This window comes from Leucopleurus acutus (assembly GCF_964270905.1).
Source record: "Leucopleurus acutus genome assembly, chromosome: 2".
Taxonomy (NCBI): domain Eukaryota; kingdom Metazoa; phylum Chordata; class Mammalia; order Artiodactyla; family Delphinidae; genus Leucopleurus; species Leucopleurus acutus.
In genome coordinates this window covers 40,885,293-40,907,944 of record NC_139143.1, presented here as the reverse complement: position 1 = coordinate 40,907,944, position 22,652 = coordinate 40,885,293, and the positions used below count along the sequence as shown (strand labels likewise).

At 54.3% G+C, this 22,652-nt stretch overlaps 1 protein-coding gene across 2 annotated transcripts; it reads right to left on the bottom strand.

Annotated features, from left to right (window-relative positions):
- Positions 1-222: 222 nt before the first annotated feature.
- SOX13 (SRY-box transcription factor 13) lies at positions 223-11,742 on the bottom strand. 2 transcript variants are annotated; one of them, XM_082865727.1, is made up of 13 exons: positions 11,107-11,742; positions 9,811-9,922; positions 9,636-9,722; positions 8,288-8,460; positions 7,790-7,858; positions 7,216-7,330; positions 4,680-4,765; positions 4,309-4,471; positions 3,790-3,899; positions 3,556-3,652; positions 3,097-3,240; positions 2,023-2,239; positions 223-1,333 (listed from the first exon to the last, which is right to left on the bottom strand). In XM_082865727.1, the coding sequence occupies exons 1-13, from the start codon at positions 11,524-11,526 to the stop codon at positions 1,057-1,059; spliced, it is 2,070 nt and encodes a 689-aa protein (XP_082721853.1). In that variant the 5' UTR covers positions 11,527-11,742; the 3' UTR covers positions 223-1,056. The 2 variants fall into 2 exon arrangements, with proteins under 2 accessions (XP_082721853.1, XP_082721854.1); XM_082865728.1 differs by having other exon boundaries at positions 7,216-7,327.
- Between the last annotated feature and the right edge of the window lie 10,910 nt (positions 11,743-22,652).

Below are 22,652 nucleotides of genomic sequence, written 5' to 3'. Positions count from 1 at the left end.
CTCAGGTTGGGACCAGGGGCTGGGGCACCATGACAGAGCCCCTTGGAAGCTGAGCACATTCCCATGCTGCTGGGAGCTAAAAATGGCTCCATGGGAACTGACATGCAGAGTCAGGGAGGGAGTGAAGGGGCAGGCAGGGGAGGTCAGGATGGCTGGGGAGCCCAGGGCAGACCAGGGGCTTACAGACACCCAGCAGGCGTTAAAGGGGCAAGGGCAGACACGGAGAAAGGGAGAGACACAAAAAAAGGCCCTGCAGAGAAACAAGGACAGAGAAATGCACCAAGGACACACAGAACCTGAGACACCCAGACTGACAAAGAGGTAGCAATTTGGGGACAAAGAGAAGCACAGAAAGAGCCCCCCGGAGAAGCAAGAATGGCATCAAGAGACACACCCATAGGAAGTCAGCGACAGTGCCTGGCACTCAATAAATACCTTGTGCAATGAAAGAACAGATGAAAACATGTGCACTTGCGCACATGGGTACACATACACACACACATACACACACACACACACCAGCCAGAGGCACGAAAGGCTTGGCAGAAGATAGAGACATGGAGGAGAGCCAGACCTCTTTGCACAAAGTACAAAGCGATCCTCGTGGTAGAGGAGCGATCTGGGGTACTGTGGTGGGGCGGTGCGTGTTGGTCCCATGGTGGCTGGTCCAGCCAGGACAAGAATGGAAACAAAGCATGTGGCCCCAGGAGAACAGGTCTGTAGCTGCCATACCCCTGGGGTGGGCAGACCTGCAGGAGGGGAGGGTCATACAGTGTCCCCTGGCCACGAGCCCCAAGGGCCACCACGGAGCTCAGCCAGCCCAGCCCATCACCGCCATGCAGGACCCACTCGGGCCATCAGATCCTCAGGTGTGCCCACAGGTGTGGTGGGGAGGGGGCATCTCCCATCATGAATGTATCTACAAATGCACAGCTGTGCCCATCTCCCAGGCATGCGCAAGTCCAAGTACCAACGCAGTCCGGGTGGGGTTGCTGTGCCTGCTGGCGTGGGGCCCGGTCTTCCCCATGGAGGAGGGCCAGGCCCACGTAGCCGGGATCAGTCTGTGAGTACCACCAGCTCCCCGTCGCTCTTCTCCTCGGCCTCTGAGTCCTCATCCTCGCTGTACCGGTACATCTCGCCATCAGCCACCGAGTGCCTGTCCTCTGTGCCCTCGCCCTCCTCCCTGAGGCTGCAGGTGTTAACGATGACAGGCATGTTTGGGTCCAGGCTGCGGGGCACATAGTGCTCCACCAGGGGCTGTGCCAGGGGCACGCCTGCCACCCGAGGGTACAGGACATCTGAGGGGCTCATCTGCACCTGGCTGGCCTGCGGGCTGCGGGACAGAAGAAAGGCATGGTTATAGATGCACCCACACTTCAACCCCGACCCTGCTCTCCTCCGGTCCTCCGCAGGGCGTGCCCTCCGAGCTCCCACCCTTTTGGCTCCAAGACACATACACCCGGCTCCCTGGCTGCTTTCTGATGTCAAATTCACTGTCAGCTACAAACCCAAACACACACGTGCAGCCCCTGGGCCACGGGTCCAGACATTCCCAGAGGATCGTGTGTAAATCCAGTTTTGGGAAACTGTATATTTCATATGCCCCAGGGAGCTTCCTATTTAAAGAAACCCACTAGGATGCTTGTTTTGGTCAACTCCGGAATCCTCCGTATGATTATTAGTACCTTGATTTTTAGTACCCCTGAATTTTTATTGAGTTTGTCAAGGGGACCCACGGATACATTTCTCCAGATACCCACTAGTCCCCTGTCAGTCACAAATCTATATCCTGATCCACCAGGGACTCACCATGGTCACAGTCACCACTACAGTCACACACACATAATGCCCACACAAACGTATGCACACACATGCGTGCACACACACAGCTCCCCTGGAATCCCACTAAGGCCACACGCTAACCCCGGCAACTCACAAGAGCTGTGTGCGCACACACACACACACACACACACACACACACACACACACACAGAGTCTCAGGCGCTGGGGAGGCCTGCTCACGGGGTCGTGTAGCTCTGGCGGGCATCCTGGCGCCGGGTCCTCATCAGAGCCTTGTACTCGCCCACCCGCAGCCGCTTGCCCTCCACGATGCAGGTGCGCTTGGGCCGTGGCTTGTACTTGTAGTCAGGGTACTTCTCCAGGTGCTGCCGGCTCAGCCTTGCCTGCTCCTCGTAGTAAGGCTGCTTCTCCTGGTTGGTCATGGACTTCCAGCGGGAGCCTGGCCCAGCCCCCAGGGGCAGGCAGTCAGCTGGGCTCTGCTGACACCCCCAGCCCCCTGCAGATCCTGGAGGCCCCGAGAAGGTTTTGGTCCCCAGATATATGCGCAAGCACCTATACACAGCAAGGGCCTGGCCCAGTGTGGGTGCTCCATAGATACTGAGCGAACGAATGAGGTTGGCATGTATAAGGATATCCAACTGCTACCTTAAGACACAGTACCCACCCACATACCAAACTCCACAGCGACTCTGGGAGGCCTCTGGTCTGCATGTTTTGTATAAACAAAAGAGTAGCCACCCAGGCCCCCAACAATCCCCAGAGGCTCCCTGCTGAGGACAAAATACCTGGTGTCTCAGTTGACAAGAGACCTGAACTGGAGGAGCTGAGGTTTGAGAACAATTGCCCTCTTCTAGCTCCAGCGGCCCTGCCCCACATTTCTCCTTGGCCTCCAAAGAGGACATATAATTTCAAAGACCTTTCTACTGAGAGCCCAAGAATACCAGTCTCTCCTGTCTCCTGCCAGAGCCAGCTCCAAGGGTCTGGGCAAACAGGGGAACAAGTTAGGGAGAGATGGGGTCGGGGAGCTAAAGAACGTACACACACACTCTCTTCCACCTGAGTTCTTCGGTGCAGGTGCTATCAGAAGAGCCCTACAATGGTACCGGACTCCAGGACCCAGCTGTCCCACATCCTGCCTGCCTCCCACGCGCCATCAGATTCCACTGGAGTTCACCACGGCGTGGACCATCACCCAGAAAGCCCCAGTTAGACCCAGCTGACTCCTGCAACTAGATCCTGCTGACTATGGCTCCTGGAGCCCCTAGAGCCCCCCGAGACCCACCCACTGGCCCTTACCAAGGATCTTGCTGATGCTGGAATTGTGCATGTCTGGGAAGGCCTGGAGGATCTTCCTCCTCTCATCCTTGGCCCACACCATGAAGGCATTCATGGGCCTCTTGATGTGGCTGCTGTTCCGGGACTCAGGGAAGTGGCGGGAGCCTGGGAAGCAGGGGAGGAGTCAGCCAGGCAGGGCAGCCAGTGTGGGGTAAGGAAGAGTCCTCCAGGGCTGGCAGAAAAAAACATCCCCTACTTGACCACCAGAGGGCGCCGGGAGGCTCCCACAGGGCCAGGGATGGCCAGGAGTAAGACCAGCAGGGGCCCAGAGACAGACAAGGGACAGATACGTAAGGGGACTCCACAGACAGACTAAGGGAGAGAAGCGATTGGAGACAGACACAGCCTGACCCACCCTGGCCCTGGTGGGAAGCAGAGGTGGGCCCTCCTGCCCACCAGCCCAGCACCCAGAGCCCTCACCGTCCACGTCACAGCCCAGCATGGCTTCTTCCAGTGGGTGCACACAGCTCTCCTCCAGCCGCTCCTTGGCTGGGGATGTGTCCAGGCTAATGAGGTCCTAGGTAGACAGGGCAACTTGTACATCAGCCCCCTCTGCAGCACCCCGCTCCCTTCCCCCGCTCTTCCCTTTGGTAGCCTCAGACACTGTGTCTTCCACCCCTGCCCACCCAGGTGCAGGGTAGTGGAAGCCCATACCTTACGGAAGGAGGTGTTGGGGGGACTTTCTAAGGCTCCACTGTGACCGTGCAGCAGCTGTCTGGCATCCTGGATGGCTTTGGTGACAGCATCCCCTTCACCAAGGAAGCCTATGGGACAGGGGAAGGAAAGGAAGGGAAAGGAGGGGCTATTGAGGGAGGTACACCCAGTTCACGTCTTGCCACCCTGGGGTGGTGCTCCCTCTTCCCCTCTGTTGCACTGCACATCCCCAAGGGGGCGCCATTTACACTGGAGTCCTGGTGACAGGAGACTGGAAATGAGAATGGCCTGAATCCCTGATTCAGGTGCCCAATCAGATACAGTGGGGAGAGCAGGAAGGGGATCTTCTTCCGGGACACTGAGTGCTGGAACTAAAAGGGGCCAAAGAGAGCAAGTCTAACCCCTTGTTTTATAAAAACTGTAACCCACAGAGCGGAAGGGACACGCTCAGGGTCATATCCTGCCCTCTTAGCTCTCTCCTAGAAGAGGGCTGAAGGGAAAGGTGTAGGGGCGGCTTACCCAAAGGCAGGCTGGGGGGGCTGGCCTGCAGGTCCCGTGTGGGGGCCCCACGGCTGGGAGGACGGGGTCCACAGTTGCTCATCTTCAGGCTCGGGGAGCTGGAGGCATTAGGCAGCTCGGGGGCCTTGGGCTTGGCCGTGAGGTTTAGGGGTTGGGAGGGCTCCTGAGGGAGACCCAGAGGGTTAGAGACACCAAAGGACACCTCCACGGAGGGACTGCGGGGACACAGGGTGACAGAGGAGACAAGCAGACAGGAAAGGAAGACAGAAGAAGCAGGAGAACAAGAACAAAGGACCCCATGGTCCCCTAGGCGGGCAGCCAGCCACCACAGGTGAGGGCGGGAGCCCCCAGCCAGTGGGCGGGGGCAGTACCTGTAGGGCGTGGTGGGCAGACAAGGCCCCAGGCCTCTTCACCACTGGGGCAGCGGGGCTGTGCAGCAGCTGCAGCGGATACTCCACTACGGAAAAGGCGGCAAGGAGAAAAGTCCTGGATGAGCACAGAACAGCAGACGCCCTGCTTGACGAGGTCCCGGCAGCACAGAGTGGGCAGAGGCTCGGAGCTGGCCCAGCTGGCTTCCAACCACTGCCCTCCCAGCCCCAAAGCACTGCTGAGGACCTCCTGTGCCCTCGTCCCCCACTGCCCGGCACACCGATCAGCATCTTCACCCTGTTCCTGCCCTTCCCAACCCACTGACCGCGGAGTTCCCACCCGATGGTGAAACGAGATCAGGTACACCATCCACTCTTTCTACGGGTCCTTGTGTTTTGTACCTACTACGTGCAGGGTACAAAAGCAGCTGGCCTCATGCGCATCATCTCAACGTAATCCCTAGTATGTAGCATATAATAGGTGCTCAATGCATCATCCCATTGTATGGATAATGAAGACTGGGAGAAGTTACATGGGTGCCCATAGAGTTACTGAATGGGAGCACTGAGATCTGAGATCTGAACTCTGAACCCAGCCACATCCTCTAGACCTTTCCCCCCTACATGCACTCTCTCTCTGCTACCTAGCTGGCTTCATTCTCCCTCAAGGAGGACCAGCATCCCTGACTTGACAATTGAGGTGGAGAGATAAGCCATGTAGACAAACCACTGACCACATGGCTGGCGGTGATACGGGCTGCATGGGTGGCATGCCAGAGAACTCTGTTCAGCTGGGGTGACTGGAGCAGGCTTCCTGGGGGGAGGGGAGGCGTGAGCGGCCGTGGCAGGCGGGCAGGTGGGAAAGCGGGAGGTGGGAAATGAGGCTGGCACTCGATGGGCAAGCAGGGCTCGGGGCCTGTGAAGGCTGAGCCCGGGAGTTTGGACCCTGTGCTATAGGCACCCGGGCACCACCTAAGGCTTGTGACCTGGGAGAGGTGTTACTCATACTCAGCCGCCGGGGGGGGGGGGGGGGGGGGGGGGGGGGGTAGCGGGGGAGGAGGTGGCGGCGCATCTGACAGCCACAGGATTCCTGCTTACTAGGATTCAGGAGCAAACAAAGCAGGGGGCAGCCTAGCCAGTCCAGGTCTTCCACAACTTATTTCCTGCCCCCTGCCCCCCTTGTCCAGCAAGGGTGTGGCCCCCTCCCCACAACTAGGCCGCTGCCCTCCTCACCCCTGCAGCTCGGCTCTATGGACACCTGTAGGTGCAATGGTTTTGTGCAACCTGTCCTCCCCCTTCACCCCTCCCCATTCCCATTCCCCACTCCTCCACCCCAAATTAGAAACTGCCTTCAAAGTAGGGCCTGACTTTCTCAGTCCTTTGTGTTTTCCCTTCCCCCACCCAGGAGTCAGTGGTGCTGGTCCATGAACTGTGCCCACGGCCCAAAGCCCTTGCTGGTGGACCCGTAGGAATTCACCCAGCTAGATTTCGCTTGCCTTCTCTCTCACATGGAACAGGAAGCATTGACCAAAGGGAGTTGACTTAAAACCCTTTCCCCTTCTGGATCAATGATGGGCAGCATCTCTGCCCTGTCCCCAGGACCTCTCATAAGGAATCAATGATCGTAGGCTAATAATTCCATCTCTGCCTCCATCCCACGGTCACTGCCCTAGTCCAGACTGTCATCCCCCATCTCTAGAATCCCCTAGCAGCCCCTACCCCGTCTTACCTCCAGTTGGTACCCCTCTGTTCCCCACCACCCACAGCCAGTGTGACAACACATCCTCTGCTGAAATGTTCCCGTGCATCCCACATTCTACAAAATAAATCCCAAAGTCCATGCTCAGCCCCGACTGCCCTCCCCAGGCATATCCCACTAGCTGCCATGTGCTCCCCTCAACTCCAACACCCCCTTGGGCTTTCTGCCTCAGGATCCAGGCCCCTTCCCTCCACCCTCAGCTCCCAGCTTCACCCTCACAAGTCTACTCCCCCAGCACCCAAGCGAGCACCACCTCCTTAAGAAGCCTTCCCAGATTCCCCGGCTGCTGGTATCCTTCTGTCTCCCTCCCCAGACCGTAAATTCCTTGAGCTCAAAGTCCACATTTTATCACCCTCGTGGCTGCCCAACAACCAGTCAGTACCTGACGCTTGTTGCTGCTCTATCTGTGGTCACTGAGCCTCAGTGACAGGGCAGAAGGCAGCAGTGCCACTGTCAGGGCAGAGCAACAGCACGAATTTGGGAGATGGATAAATCTCAGTCAACATTCAAAACATTAATATTCTGGTACAGGAAATGTCCCACAGAACTGGGGGGCTAGACCTAGATAGGCAACATCCTCTTATGTCTGGAAAGCACTTTACGGTTTTCAGTGTGCTATTTCTTTTCATTCTCCCAGTAAAATTCAGAAAGAAGGGATTATTCTTTGACTAGACAGATCCCAAAGTGAGGCCCAGAAAGGCCACACTGCACATTAATGGATGAGAGTGGTTCCTGGGCTCCTTCCCTGACCTCAGGTCAACCCTCCCCTCCCACACTCACCTGGCTTGCAGGGAATGGGCTGAATGGGCAAAGCCAGCTGGGAGTCAGGGGTGACAGGCAGAGGTTGGTGGCTTGGGGGGAAGGCTGGAATCATGACGTAAGGCATGTTGATCTGCTGAGGGCAAAGAAACCCTGTGTGAGTCCCTGGAGGGCCCAACCAGCTACCCAGCTGTGGTCATCCCTGGACACAGAGGGTGGACCTGGGGATGAGAGACACAGGCCTGGGGCAGGGACAGTTTTCAAAAGGATCCATCTGACCCTATGTCCCCTTTGTGGGCCTCTGTCTTCCTGCCCTCAGGTCCCAGCTGGGAGGAAGATACTCTGGGCCCTGCCCTTGAAATAGGGGACAAAAACAGAGGAGGAGCCGCCCTCCTTAGGGTCATGCCTGAGTGGTTCTGCTTAGTCCACACTCCCTGCCTTTCCCTGTCTCCAGTACCTCTCCACACTGGTGTCAACCCCTCAAGCCCCTGCTCCCCCAGAGCCCAGCCCTCCCCCCGGCTTTACCTGGATCCCAGCACCCAGCCCTCCCCCATCTTTACCTGGATCCCAGCACCCAGCCCTCCCCTCTTTTTACCTGGATCTGCTGCTGAAGGAGGTTGATCTTATGCTGCTGCTGAATCAGCTGTTGCTGCTGCTTGGCGATCTGGCAGAAGGAAAGAGTAGGTGATGGGAACACGCACCTTAGGCCCCAGGATCCCACCTCCCACAAGCCTTTGCGGCCCCATCCACACCCTGCCTCCCGTGCCTAGCGCAAGGACATGGAGGACAGCTGGACAGGGCAAGAAGCCGAACAGCCAACCCTCAGGATTTATTCTCCTTTTGTGGAGAGCTCACCCCTTCCTCAGAGACCAAAGATGGAGGCTATGCAGGAAGCCGCCAGCTGCTTTTACCCAGAGCCCCGCAGCGCCGCTCCACGCCCTGTCCCCTCACAAGGGCTGATGAACTGCCAGAGGTGGGAATGCCCAGCCCCTGTCCACAGCCCCCTCCCCGCCTGCCCCCACCATGCTCCGCTCTAGGCCCTGGACCAGACCCCCATCCCTGGAAAGAAAGCCAGACACCAAGCAGGGCCTACCTGCTCCTGCTGCTGCCGGGCCAGCTCCATCTGCTGCTGCTGCTTCTCAAAGAGCATAGCGGCCATGTTCTTCTGCTCGGAGTGGGCCGTCAGGAGCTGGTCCCGCAGGGTGGACAGCTGATGGATCATGACCAGCAGCTGGAGCTCCTTCTCTGCCAGGCTCTCCTGGGTCCCTGATCCACAGTGAAGCAACCACCATTGAGAACTTTTGTTTGTTCATCTGTTACCAGTCCATCCGTACGACACTGAGCAATCGCTCTGCCCCAGGCCCCCGTCAGTGGCTGGACCACAGAGATGACTGAGATACAGTCCTTGCCCTGGAGGGGCCTCCTCATCTTGTCACCTGACAACTAGCTGCTCTAGAAGGTCCCCACCATCACTCACCGATTCCAGGCCCTGGAAATGCTGACGGTGGGGCATCTCAGCCCTGGCCCACCTCTGGGATGTCCTCAAGTGCCCAGTGCCACTGGGTCAGGGTGGATAACTAACCCACTGGAGGGCCCAGAGTGACACGCTTAGGCTTTGGAGCAAGACAGATCTGGGTTCAAATTCCCCTTTTAACTCATCCCTCCTGGGAGCTGCTGGACAAGCTACCAACTTCTCTGCACTTTCGTTTTTTGAATATATAAATGAGCACAACGATCGACACTTCACAGGGTTGCTGGGAGGGTTAAGGGTATTGAATGTAAAGCTTAGTCCCGGATCTGGCACACGGTCCTCAACTAGCAATGTCAGTGCTTCCTTGTCTCTAATCCAGTTCATGTCAGATGCAGCAGTTACTCCTAAGTGCCAGGATGCAGACCATGTGCATCAGAATTACTCGGGGAGCCTTTGAAAAATACAGATGCCCAGGCCCCCATCCTCTGGGGTTCTCATTCAGTAGGCGGGGGTGGAACCTGGGGATCTGCATTGTTTTAAAGATTCCTCTGGGAGTGTGATTAACCACACTGGGAAACTTATCACCCTGATGAACCTAGGCAACACTTTAATTCACTTAGTGAGGTCCTGGTGGCCTAGAATTAATTTCCAGCAGTGAAAGGGAACGTTCGGCTCATTTTATAGTGAGATCTGAGAAGTGGCTAAGACATCCCCAAGGTCTCAAGGGTCCCAGGGGATTTGATTCCCACCAGGCCTCTGCTGCATGGGAATAAGCCTAGTGCTTGGACCCCCCCCGGGTGAGGGATGGTGCAGACCCCTAGGACCAGGCAGGAGCCAGAATGGCACAGGCCAGGCGTGAAGGCACCAAGAGCCCCAGAAATTGCCCTACAGGCCTAGACTGCAGGGCGAGGCCTGGAGAAGGGAAAGGGGTTCAGACATCTGTCCCCTGCCCACCCATATGGGCCTTCACCTTTGACATCTTTGGTTTCCACACAGCTCCTTCCCAGAAACCTCTCCTTCCAGTCACTGGACAGCAGCTTCTCGATGGCCGGCACGACTGGAAGATACCAAAGGGCTAAGGAGTAACTGTCCTAACACCTCCCCACCCAGGCCCCCGTCCCTAACTAGGGCAGATGACGTCTTACCTTCTTGTAAATTTCGGTTGAAGTCCAGCTTCTCCTGGCTTCCAGAAGCAGCCTCAGAGCCTCCTGGTCTCTTGGGTTCTGGGGACCCATTGCTTTCCAGGGAGCTGCTGTCCTGTAAGACACACTGAATATCACTGTCACCCCCAAGGGAATGGGGGCAGACTGCAGTGTGGGGGGCTGAGCGCCCCGGGGATGTGTATCCTAGGGGAACTCCAGAATCTACCCAGCCCCACCCTCCAGTAGGGCCCTCCCTTCCCACCTTCCCAACCTTTGCTCTGACTTGGCTTGATAGATTTGGTGAAAAGAACAAAAGGTTTAAAGACAAGAGACCTGGGCTCAGTGATTCACAAGGTGCTTGAGCCCACATGAGTCCCTGAACTTCTCTGAACCTGACCTCGGTCTTCCGAAAATGAAATACTAATACGTCCCCTGCCATAGGATTGTTGCTGGGATCAAGGGAGATAACGCACGTGAATGAGGTTTGCCACTGCGGACTTAAGAGGCCAAAAGCCAGCTATTAATTATTACTCCCTTGTACGCACCTACCACTCCAGCCCCACAGGTTACTCTCAAGGCCTCCACCCCACCCTCTTTAAGACATTGTCCCCTCTCTCCTCTTCTCATCTGAGTCCTCTCCATTCTTTAAGACCCAGCTTAAAGCCCTACTTATCCAGGAAGTCTTCCTCGATCACCACCCCTACCCCTTAGCCCCCTTTCACATACTCCTCCTGGCTGGATCCCTCCTCAGAGCCCTAAAACTCTCCTCATTTTCACTCATTTGGCTTTTGATTTGGTATTCCCTTTCTACATCTCTTGCATGGAATCATGGAATTTTTAAGAGCTGCAAGAATCTTCACCACTCATGTAGTTCAGCTCCTTCATTTTGAGGATGAGGAACTGTATTGTCTTTAATAGCAATTTAACTCTGGTTCGGTTAATAAGGCTGCTTTTCTCGAATCATATGAAAAAGCTAGTAGATTATCTTTAAGCCAGCCTGTGAGCATGTGTGTCCTATTTCTCAACTAGTCTTCAAGGGTAAGGACTGGTCACACATAGGTGAACAGTTCATATCAGGTGAGTGAGGACAGAAGTGAGTTCATGTCCCGCTCTGACAGGTAGCCTGACCCACCCAACCACCTAAGTCTTGCCCCAGAGGAGAATGCTTCTGCCCGCCCTTCTGCCCAGCTAGGCTAGTGGGTGCCTGCTCCACCCACTAGGGGGAAGGGCACAGGCATAGGAGCTACAGAGGCGAGGTGGGGACACTGACCCAGGAGCCCCTAGGAGAGTGCTGGGCACCTGGGCTGGAGCTGGAGGGTCAGCGCCATCCTGGGGGGCCCGGGCTGGATCTCCAGGCTGGGGTTCAGCTGCGGTGGCCAAGCCCTGGGGGGCCTCGTGGCAGGGCTCCTTCTTCCCCTCTGACTTGACAGTACAGTTCACCATGGTGCCAACGTCATCCAGGGCCAGCTGGGCAGAGCCGGGGCTTCTCATGGACATCCTGAGGGAGGAGGGGCAGAGGGAGGGAGGCGAGTCCTGAACCCCGAGGCAGTGACTGTTCCCCCAGCCCCAAACAGGTACACTCATGCAAAAGGCAAGCTTCCATTTGGAACTCACTGTGACAAACCGGAAAAGATTCTTGTCCCGTCCCCCCCCACCCCCCGCCACCCACCTTTTTTTTTTTTTTTTAACAGAAAGGTCTAGAGAAGACTGGGCCAACATTTGGCATGCCCTGCCTGTTGCAGTGTTGGAACTAGTGGGCTGATGGGTCTCCCTGAGAAGCCTAGAGATTGTCAACTGGCTCCTTCTGAGCCCAATAAAGCCAAGATCATATACACAGTACGTGTCTGTGTGTGTTTGTGTATGTACGTACTTGTAATTAGTTACCAAAATTTAAAAATCAAGAGATATCCCATAAAACTCTGGATTTGAACTTCTCTTGAAGTTGGTCTGTGGCAACAATTGGCTGGAATTGAGCAGCAGTTACTCTCTATGAACAGACCAGTTCGCCCTACTCTCCACCACTCCCTCCTACTCCCCAAAAGGGAAACCAAGTATCAACTACCCTATACACTTACTCTTTGTTTTCCTTAGAGTAGAGGCAAGATAAAAGTGAACTATTTGGAACAATTTCTTATATCCGTGTATCTATCTACCAAAAGTGAGGAATGAAGTAAGCTGAGAGATGAGTAGCTTTCAGAAAAATATTTTCTTATATTAGAGTCTCTCAATTAGAGTCTGGCCCCTGTGGGCCTCTGCAGTCCCTGGTGTAATATACGCAGAGACTGCATCCCCCGCCTCCTGTTGCTGACATCCCACTTCGTGGGATCACTACGCAGATGAGCAGGATCCTGGGAGTAGTTTTCAGTGGTTATGTCAAGCTCAAGGCCAGAGTAGCAGTTGCCCAGAGCTCACTTGCTCACCCTCCAAAGTGACCGAGAAAAGACAGGTGGGGACACACAGCAGGTTCCAAGTAGGCATAGGTCTTGCCTCAGCTACTTCACTAGCTGCTGAGTGACCTTGGACAAGTTACTTGACCTTTCCACACCTGTTTCCTCATCTGTAAAATGGGTGGTGTGAGGGCTATGAATTGGTATTTACAAGGTGTTTAGAATAATGCTTCGTACTAGTAAACACCGAAGTAGCCTTTGTTAAAGCACTGCTGGGTGGAATGCAGCACAAGGACAAGAGCCTCAACATAGCTGGGGGGGTGGGTGTGGGAGGCTCGTTTGAAAGACAAAGTCATGGGTCACCCACAGATCAGAAATTCTGTGAGTGAGGAGGGCATGGATCTGTTTTCACAAGCCCTCCAGGTGATTCTGAAACATACTAGTTTGAAAAGCACTGTTAAATAAAATTTTTTTTAAACTTTGCTTACATGGGCATTAAATTTTTAGGAGGGGAGTGTAAGGCAAAAATTATATATAGTAAAACATCCCTTAAATTAAACTGCAGGTGCAGTATAACATTTGTATATTACATCAACTGTATAATAAAATGTTTCTTGTAATGTATAACGAATGATGCAACGTGCCATGTACGATAGATGTATACACTGTGTACAATACATGTACAGTATTTTACATGAATAACTTAATGTGTTTGATTTGATGCCATCCTACAGATCAGACGAGACTAAACTCTCCCTCCACTTTCAAAGGGCAGGGTGCCCTGGGGGCTGGCGTGGGACTCAGGACAGGGCGCTGCAGGATGAGCAGAGGAGACATACGTCAGCCCAGGAGAAGACACCCCAGCCCAGCTCACCCTGAGGCTTTAGGGTGCAGCTCTGGGTCCCCTCCCACCACCCAGGGACCCGGAGAGCGGCCAGGAAGCAGGCGCTCGGCCCATCCGGGCACAGGGAGGGGCGCAGAGCCAGGCCCCGAGCAGGGGGGCTGGGCGTGGGGGAGGGGAAGTCGGGGAGTGGTATTATCCTGAAGCTGAGGGCAGCAATTACATAACAAACAAACCCGGGGCTCAAGCTGTGAATTAATCAAACCGCTGAAAATAAAACCTTCCTCTCAGGAACTTCAGACAAAAGAAATGAAAACAACCAGGCTGGCTGGAAAATAAAAGACAGCAGCGCTGAAATGGGGACAAAAGGAAACCAGACAATAGGGTGTTGGACAAAGGCAATAAAGCCAAAGGAAGTGTGACAGGCGAACAATGCGGGCCTGTGGGCTTCTGATCCCCGGCCGCCTCCGCGCCGCGGGCCCACACCCACCGCGCCCGCCAAGCCGCCGGGTGGCCTCCTCGCTCGGGACTGGGGTCCTGAGGGCTTTCTCCTCCCGGCGGTCCCAACTTCATGGCCTTCCAGCGCCTACCTCAAAGCCTTTCTTCCCACTGCAGCCCAGAGACCCCGGAGGCAGCCGCAGGGCGCACAGTTAAGGGAGCGTCGGACACCGGGCTGGGCCCCCAGCGCCAGCCGCCCACCCAGAGCTGCGGACCCGCTGTGCATCCCCCCAGCTGAAGGCGGAGGCAGAGGAGACGATGATCTGCCCTAATGAACTCCAGGACCGCAATGCTCAGGACCGTGGCCACTTGCCACGCGGCTGCTGAGCACCTGTACCACGGCCGGTCCCAATGCAAACGTGCTAAGTACAAACTACATCCCTACTTTGGAAGGGTTAGTACAAAAACAGAATGTAAAACAGCTCATTAATAACTGGTTGTTGATTACACGTTGAAATTACACTTTGGATACTGTTGGGTTAAATAGAATACATTGTTAAAATTCGTTTCACCTGTTTCTTTTTGCACTTCTTTTTTATTTATTTTTTGTGTGTGTGGAACGCGGGCCTCTCACTGTTGTGGCCTCTCCCATTGTGGAGCACAGGCTCTGGACGCGCAGGCTCAGCGGTCATGGCTCACGGGCCCAGCCGCTCCGCGACATGTGGGATCTTCCCGGACCGGGGCACGAACCTGTGTCCCCTGCATCGGCAGGCGGACTCTCAACCACTGCGCCACCAGGGAAGCCCTCTTTTTGCACTTCTTATTGTAGCTACGAGAAAACATTAAAAGTGTATATGTGAGGACTTCCTGGCAGTCCAGTGGTTAAAGACTGCCTTCCAGTGCAGGGGTTGTGGGTTCAATCCCTGGTTGGGGAGCTAAGATCCCACATGCCTTGTGGCCAAAAAAACCAAAACATAAAATGGAAGCAATATTGCAACAAATTCAATAAAGGCTTTAAAACTGGTCCACATTAAAAGAAAGTCTTTAAAAAAATTATATGTGGCTCACATTATATTTCTGTTGGAGCAGTGCTGCACTAAGACATCTCCTCCCTTTGAGCTTGATGGCCTTTTCTACCCACACTTAACCCCCAAGAGTACTTCCACCTGGGTACTGGGATTATCTTTATTTGGGAAGCCTACCTCCTGGAGCTCCCAACAGCTCACCCTGGCTTCTGGCACAGCACCTGGTAACAAAGAAAACGGCTCCTGGTGACCAGCCAAGGTAGCGTGGAGGTGTCAGTCTGTTCACCAGGGCGTGGTACCCACCAGATAACCCTGCCAGACCCTGCTAGCAGCCCAGACAAGGGCCCTTCATTCCCATAGGCGCCTGGCTCTACTTCAGGCACTGGCACTGGCTCTCCGTTGGTCCCCTCTCTGGACCCACTGGTTTATGGAGAAGCAACAGCCCAGGCTTGATGCAGAGTGCAGGCTTTTGGGTCTGGATTCAAATCCATGCTTTGCCACCAGCTGACCTGTGTGACCTTGGGAACTTAACTCTGAGCCTCCATCTCCTAATCCATTTAATGGGTGTAATAATCCATGTCACAGGTGTCCATGAAAATTTAATAATACAGGGTGAGCACCCATTAAGTTGTCATATAGCCCAGGATGCTCCTAGAGCCAGGTGGTTGAGAGGAAAGTCTCTGGGGTCAGACAGACCTGAGTCCATTTGAATCCCAACTCTGATTAATTAATTGCTGTGCAACGGTGGCCACGTGACATAACCTCTCTAAACCCCAGTTTCCTCCTCAGTGAAATGGGAATAAAAACCCCCTGTACGGGGCTTCCCTGGTGGCGCAGTCGTTGAGAGTCCACCTGCCGATGCAGGGGACGCGGGTTCGTGCCCTGGTCCGGGAAGATCCCACATGCAGTGGAGCGGCTGGGCCCGTGAGCCATGGCCGCTGAGCCTGCATGTCCGGAGCCTGTGCTCCGCAACGGGAGAGGCCACAACAGTGAGAGGCCCACGTACCAGAGGAAAAAAAAAAACCTGTATGAAGGGATGAGCCTTCCATTTAACACTCCAGACCCTATGAGATGTGACTGTTTCACATTCTCTTGGCATCCTGAAACTTGGCCTTCAAAATACTTTTCACAGTTGGTAATGATACCTTCACATGTTTTATTTCTGACTCGCCCTGTAGCCTGAGAACCCATCCAACCTCACACTGTGGAAAGGTCCTTGTCTTTGCTCTTCATTGTAGCCCCAGAGTCTAGCACAGTGCCTGGAATATACAGGTGCTCAATAAATCCTTGTACAACACTCAGAGAATTTAATACAGTTCAGCAGCTCAGCACAAGGCAGACCTGAATGCATAGTAAGTGACAGCTATTATTACCATCATTATTAGACAGATGTTGCTCTCTGTGGTTTATTTCCCACATCTCCACCTCCCACACCCAGTTATCCTCAGCTGCATCTAAGTTCTTCCTATGAGTGACCCAAATCTCCCAGTAGCAAAGCAAGTCCATTTCCTTTTGTTCCTACCTTGGGACAGGTAAGAAACATTTTCCACACCATCTTTTGAATTTAAAGACCCTGTTGGAGTCTTCCCTTAAGTCTCTTCCAGAGACTTAAAAAAAAAAAAAATTCCCTTATTACCCTTTCCCTACAAAGCATGCTCCATGCTTCAATCATACACATGGTTTTTCAAGAGGTTTTAAGGTCAGCAGCCACATCCTCCCCTCTCCCCAGACGCCCAGAAGTCAAAGACTCTTTTAGTACACAGGAGATGTGAATTACTGGGCTCCACCAGTTCCCACCCAGGTCCTGGTCAGAGGCCACAAGCCCACAGGACTCTCCAGTGGGACTCTCACTCGGGTGGAAGTGTTCCCATGTACCCAATCTCCTCCCTCTCACCCAGCCTTACTCATATTTTATAAATGGGGAAACTGAGGCCCAGAGAGGTCAAGTTCACGTGGCTTGTTTGGGCAGTACTGTTTCAGGAATACAGAATCAGAAGACCTTCAACCAGCTGGGACATGGAACAGTATTCCTGCTCTGCCTTCCCTGCCATCCAGGAAACCTAACCCATAGACCCTCCGCTGTCTTCTTCTCCTTGGCCTTACCTCACCTGAGCATCTGTAGGAGGTGAAGGCCCCTAGGGAGAGAGGGCTCTGGCCAGCCTCAACCTGGATGCCGCAGCGTCTTGAGTCTCTTAGCTGATGGCTGTGAGGCCCTGGGCCCCCAAATCCAGTGCCTAGGACGAGGCATAGAGAGATGCCTGCCCTCCACAGAGGGCCAATGGCTCAAAGCACGGTTCTTATGCGACAAAGCAGACTACAAGTGCTGATCTCCTTTTTCTCCTCCCCACAACCAACCCTCTCCCAGCTCCTCTGACCCCCACCCACCCCAGGTGCACACACACCAAGCCCCTTTCTCCCCCAGACAAATCACCAGCCACTTCCTCTTCCAATCAGCCAACAACAACCCAGCTGGACTGGAATCAAAGGACTTCTTACTCTCAGACCTTTCTCCCTCCACGACGACAGCCCTTCCCCCCCCCATAAATATCTAGATACAGATAAAGATAGAGATAAATTCTAGTCATCGGAGCATGACAGGTGACTCAGACCCAGGGGTACAGGAAGACAGTCTGAACAGACAGGCAGACCCTCCCAGAAGAGCCAATGACAACACTTCTCCACCGGGCACACACCGAACCTCTCTACTGAGACTCCCACTCCCAAGCTGACCCTGAGCAGGTGGTGCCGAGGGGCACTGCCAGGGAGAGAGCCATGTGGCAGAGAAGGGCAGGGCCTGAGTCCCAGGGGAATGTCACTTCCTTTCAAAGCCCCAGAGAGTTGAGAGCCTCAGGCAGCCCTAAACAATAGCCTGAGGCGTGGGTGCCCAGAACAGTGCCCCGGTGCCACATCCTGCCATTCTTCTCCCAGGCCGCACCCTGCCACCCTTCCTGGCTACGCCCGATCCTATCTCTGCTGTTTACTCAGAGCTGAGAGCTGGGCTGGCTGCAGGCTTGGAACAAAGCTTTCCTGAGAGGCCCCCTCACCCTCTCCGGCCTCTGTGGGCCCTTGGGGTATCAGATCCATGGCGTGGCCCAGCCTGGTCTAGCCCTGCTCAGGCGGAGGCCACAGCCAACACCCCCCGTTCCTGGTCTGTTTCTGGGCTGATCAAGTGGCTAAGACCAGCCAGACTGAGGCTTGCTGAACCCCCAAGAGCTCCTGTCCTCCCAGTCAGCAGGAGAAGGCAGCCTCCCCCTCACCTCTGGCCCAGAAGTCCAGCTCCAGACAGAGCCTTGGCAGCCCCCAAGACTGAGCTGACCCCAGCCCAAGGGCACGAAGGGCTGAAGAAGCCGAGGAGAAACTAGCCGTGCTGTTCCCATTCACAGCCCCATCTGAGTCTTCTCTTCCTGGAGAGTCCAGGAAGAGACAGAGAGGGCAGCGTGGAAGGACTGCTGAGGTTCCCAACAGGATGAGGGCCTGCCCCACGGGCCTGGGTGAAATTTAGGAGGTAAACTGTGTCTCCAGGATTCCCTTCTCTGGGGGCCCTCCTGCCTTCACCCGATGCTGTCTCCAGCCCCTCCCAAGCCCCATCAGCAGCCCACCCACAATGCTAGGAAGCAGCCGCAGTCCTGGCCTTACCTCCCAGTGGCCAGGTCCAAGCCTACGTCCTGGATTCGGGAGTGTCTGGCCTTTTACACGAGCAGTGCCCAGCCCAGAGCAGGCACACAGCAGAAATGGTGCAGCCGAGGCCGACTGGCCTTGTCAGAGGCCTCCCTTCTGGGACAGCCCTGAACATTAACCAAAGGGAAAGGACGACAAAGAGCATGCAGTGACAGAACACCCCCGTGGCTGAGAGCACTGGGTGAGGAGCTCGCCACTCATTTTTCCGACCCAACCAAGGCCCAGTGGAGCCATCTGAACTCAGGCCTCACTGATGCCCAAACCCATGTCTTTTCATCTGTCGGCTGGTGCCCTGGCTGCTCTTCCTCTACCCCAGATAACAGGATCCGGTCTAGCAAAGATAGATCTGCCACTGTCTTTGCTGCTTACAGGATTCTAGTTGTTTTTGACTTGAGTCATGGCCAAGGAAGAATTAATCGAAAGAAACCAAGGCCACTTTGGAAACTTGGGGGAAAGATTCAACCTCTGAAAACCTTAGCTTCTTCATTGTAAGATGGAAATTCCAATACCTACTTTGTGATTAGAAGGTAATCACAAGCTTAGAGAATCTGGTACAGAATATATGTTCAGGGAAGGAGAGACGAAGAGAGACCTAAAGCAAGGAGGCTGTCTTTCCCTCCCTACCCCCAGAGCACCCAGAGTGAGACACCTATCCCTGAATGTCCCTGGCTTTCCAGAGGCTGGCAGGTGTGTGTGACCCTCTGGCATTGCTGGGAGTCACCCTGATACGGCTAGAAGAACTGGGTTTTATTGTCACCCAGACCTGTGTTTGAAGCCTGGCTCCACCATATACTACTGTGTGACTATGGGCAAGTTTCAGTTTCTCCATCACTAAAATGGAACAAATAATAACTATTTCGTAGAATTATTGAGAAGACTGAATGTGATGTTTGTAAAAAACAAAAAAAATGTTTTCTCACTGAACCCTCTCATTCACCTTTTGGGGAAGCCTCCCCCACCCCTGCATGCCAAACACGCAGAAGACCCACACCCAAAGGACAACTGGGAGTGTCATCTTCTTCCATCTCCACCTGTCCCCTGTAGGTCCCCCTCTCTTTGGCGCTGTTTCACTACCCTGCTTAGGTTGTCTGCGTGTTCCGTCGGTGTCCCCAACCACCCTGAAATCTCCCCTGGCCGGTGCCTACACTGAGCCAGACACCCAGGCCACGCTTAGCACAGAGAGGCTGAAAGGACCTGAATTTGCCCAGGAAACCCACATCCTCAGTGCCACGGCCTACCTGACCAACCCCCCGTGCCTTCCCTTCCCAATGGCACTGAAGTTCTGCAGACCCTCACAAGCTCCCTCATCTCCTCCAGAGCCGGAGCTTGAGGGTAAAGTGTTGTTCCATTAACCCCTGCCATCCCCTGCCAACCCCAGGAGGGGACAGGAAGGTGGAGACTAGAAGAATGACTGCAGAGGGGCCTGCCATCCCCTGCCAACCCCAGGAGGGGACAGGAAGGTGGAGACTAGAAGGATGACTGCAGAGGGGCCTGCCATCCCCTGCCAACCCCAGGAGGGGACGGGAAGGTGGAGACTAGAAGGATGACTGCAGAGGGGGAAAAGGACAAGTGGGAGTGGCTTGTAAACACCAGGCTGAACAAAGTCTCATCTTTGCAGACATCCCTTTTGTTGGGGCTGGTGTGGGCCGAGCAGCATTTGGCTTCTGCTTGGTGACAAGTCCAAGCCACGTGGACTAGGTAGGCTCTCAGGGTCTATGGTGACATGGAGGCTCTGGAGACATGCACAGTCAGTTCAAACCCCAGCAGCCCTCTAACTAGTGGCATGGACAGGCCGACTTATTCAACTCTCCAAACCTACTACTTCCTTTATAAATGTGATCAGTAATATATACCCACTAGTGTGGTTGTGAGGAGTAAACAATATAACAGGCAAAGGCCAGTGCCTGAACACAGCCGTGCTAAACAGCTGTAACCTGCATAACCATTGTAATCTGGAGCTGGGGGTGACGGCTGAGAGGTGGAGAGTCAGCCAGTTCCTCGCTGCTCCAAGAGGGAGCCCAGTGAATACTTGAGACTTAACCTCTACACACCTCAGATTCTTTATCTGCAAAGGGGACCAACAATAGCTACTTCTCATGGTTGTTGGAGAGTTAATAAGTATTGTATATAAAATACTAGGGCTTCCCTGGTGGCGCAGTGGTTGAGAGTCCGCCCGCCGATGCAGGGGACATGGGTTCGTGCCCCGGTCTGGGAAGATCCCACATGCCACGGAGCGGCTGGGCCCGTGAGCCATGGCCGCTGAGCCTGCGCGTCCGGAGCTTGTGCTCCGCAACGGGAGAGACCACAACAGTGAGAGGCCCGCGTACCGCAAAAAAAAAAAAAAAATACTAGTGCAATGCCTGGCACAAAGCAGACTGGCACTTAGAGTGTTGTTATCATGATTGAATGAATGAATGATTGTGCTTCCAGGGAACTTCTGCCGGCCAGAGCACTCTGCCCCAAGCCAGTGAACGTTGTGAAGGTCCTTCTTAAAGGTATTTCAAATACCAGCCTCCACACATCTGCGAGCCCACAGCCCCTTCTCAAAGTGGGCACCTTCAACACCACATCCTCAGGTCCCTGAGGGCTCAGGAAAAGTATCTGGTTCCTTCCCTACTTCTTCTCCCTCTTCCTGCCTCAGCCAGCCACTGCAGGGGCAGGGGAAATGGGGCAGCGATCAAGATGGGTAAGTGGTACAAGAAAGAGGAGTCAATAGATGCCAGTCACCAAGAAAGGCCACCAGGCAAGTGCTGACAGGACATGGTCTTGACCCAGAAGTTCAGCACGCAATTAATCAGCAAATACACTTGGCCTCATCTTCTCCTCCCTGGGATGTACCTCCCTAAGGTTCCATAAAAGATACACCTTGAGGGGAGGTCTGGGGCCTTCCAGAGGGGTTTGAGCATCCAGCTCCCCAGCTTGGGCAGACAATGGAGGAACAAGGTGGCTGGCAGCACCGCAGTCATCATGGCCGAGGCCCATGGGTTGAACCGGGCGGGGCCCGTGGGCTGAACTGGGACGCATTAGCCTCACCTTAGGGCACCCTGCTCAGGTCTGCTGCTTCCCCCATAGCCTCCCCTTCCCCCAACCCAGGATGTCTGCACGGGATGCCACCTGTGCCTTATGAAAACCTAATCACCACCATCTCCCCCAAGACAAGCTCACTCATGGGAAGGCCCAGTTGAGCAGCTCTTACTCAAGCAGCATTCACTCTTCCAGTGAACAAAGTGTTCCGTTCTATTTCTCTGCAAAGGCCATGTTTCCTCTCCCATTATCTACGACATCGGCACACAAGCCTGCCATAAAAGATTTCTTCTTTCTTTTTGTTATTTTCATGGTCCCCTTTATTTATGAGTGGTTGTTTTTTCTTGGCTTTGGCTCCTTTTCAAAAGGGCAGGGGAGCAAGGGGAGGAGAACCGTTTCATAGTCTTTGATTTCATCTAAAATGCTCATCAAACAATCCCCAAAGCAGCCAGCCTGCACCCTAGTCTGCCTGGGACTCCAACTTCCAGCACCAGCACCCTTTGGAAACTGAGGCAGAAAAGAGCTAGATCTGGCGAAGGGGTGGGGTATGGTATGATTCTGGGAGGGATCTTGACATCTGGAGCCCCCAATGGTAATAATAATAAAATAACAATGGTGACATTCAAAGTATTTAACAACTGAATGACGGGCACTAACCAGTGAGATAGGACTCTTGGGACAATCAGATGAGTTGGCAGATGCCAGACACACACTACTGGTTGCCACTCTGGTGTGTACCCCTCTGATCATAGCTAACATTTTCTGAGCACTGTTTGAATCACTTTAATCGATCTTCACCATAACCATCTGAGGTAGATGATATTATGATCTCCATTTTACAGATGGAGAAACTGAGGTGCAGAGGTGATCTGAGCCCGGGCCCTCTAGCGTCAGAATCCACCTCTCAACCAGACATCAGGAATCAGGCACACAATAAGCAAAGGGTACGGACAGGCATTAGCTCTTTTAATACTTTCCCCAGCCCTGTGAAATAGTTACTGTTATCTGTTTTACCGATGAGGACACAAAGGCTTAAGGAGGCTAAGCTACTGCCAGTGAGTGGTGAGCAGGACACTGACCCAGAGACTGGTTGTCGAGTCCCTTCTTTCAAGCACTGGATTACACTGGCTTCTCTTCCACTTGTTTGAGGTCCCAAGAGCCATGGAAAATCATCACCTGGAGCCTGAATCACCTGCCCCTCAACCCCAACCTCTGCTGGCCGTCTGCTGCTCTCATGATGCGGGGTCAAGGGACCCAAGCAGGTCCTGGCTCAGTTGATGTTAGAAAAGTCAAAGGCAAATGCTACATGCAGACATCAAATGACTCAAAGCCAGGGTCCTAACATAGCATCCTCCAAGTGAGTTCAGGGCAGCACTGGAGGGCGCAGGGCTGCCCCAGTCCCTGAGCTCCCTAAGCTATCACCTCTTCTTTGTTTCCTGGCCATCCTTCCTT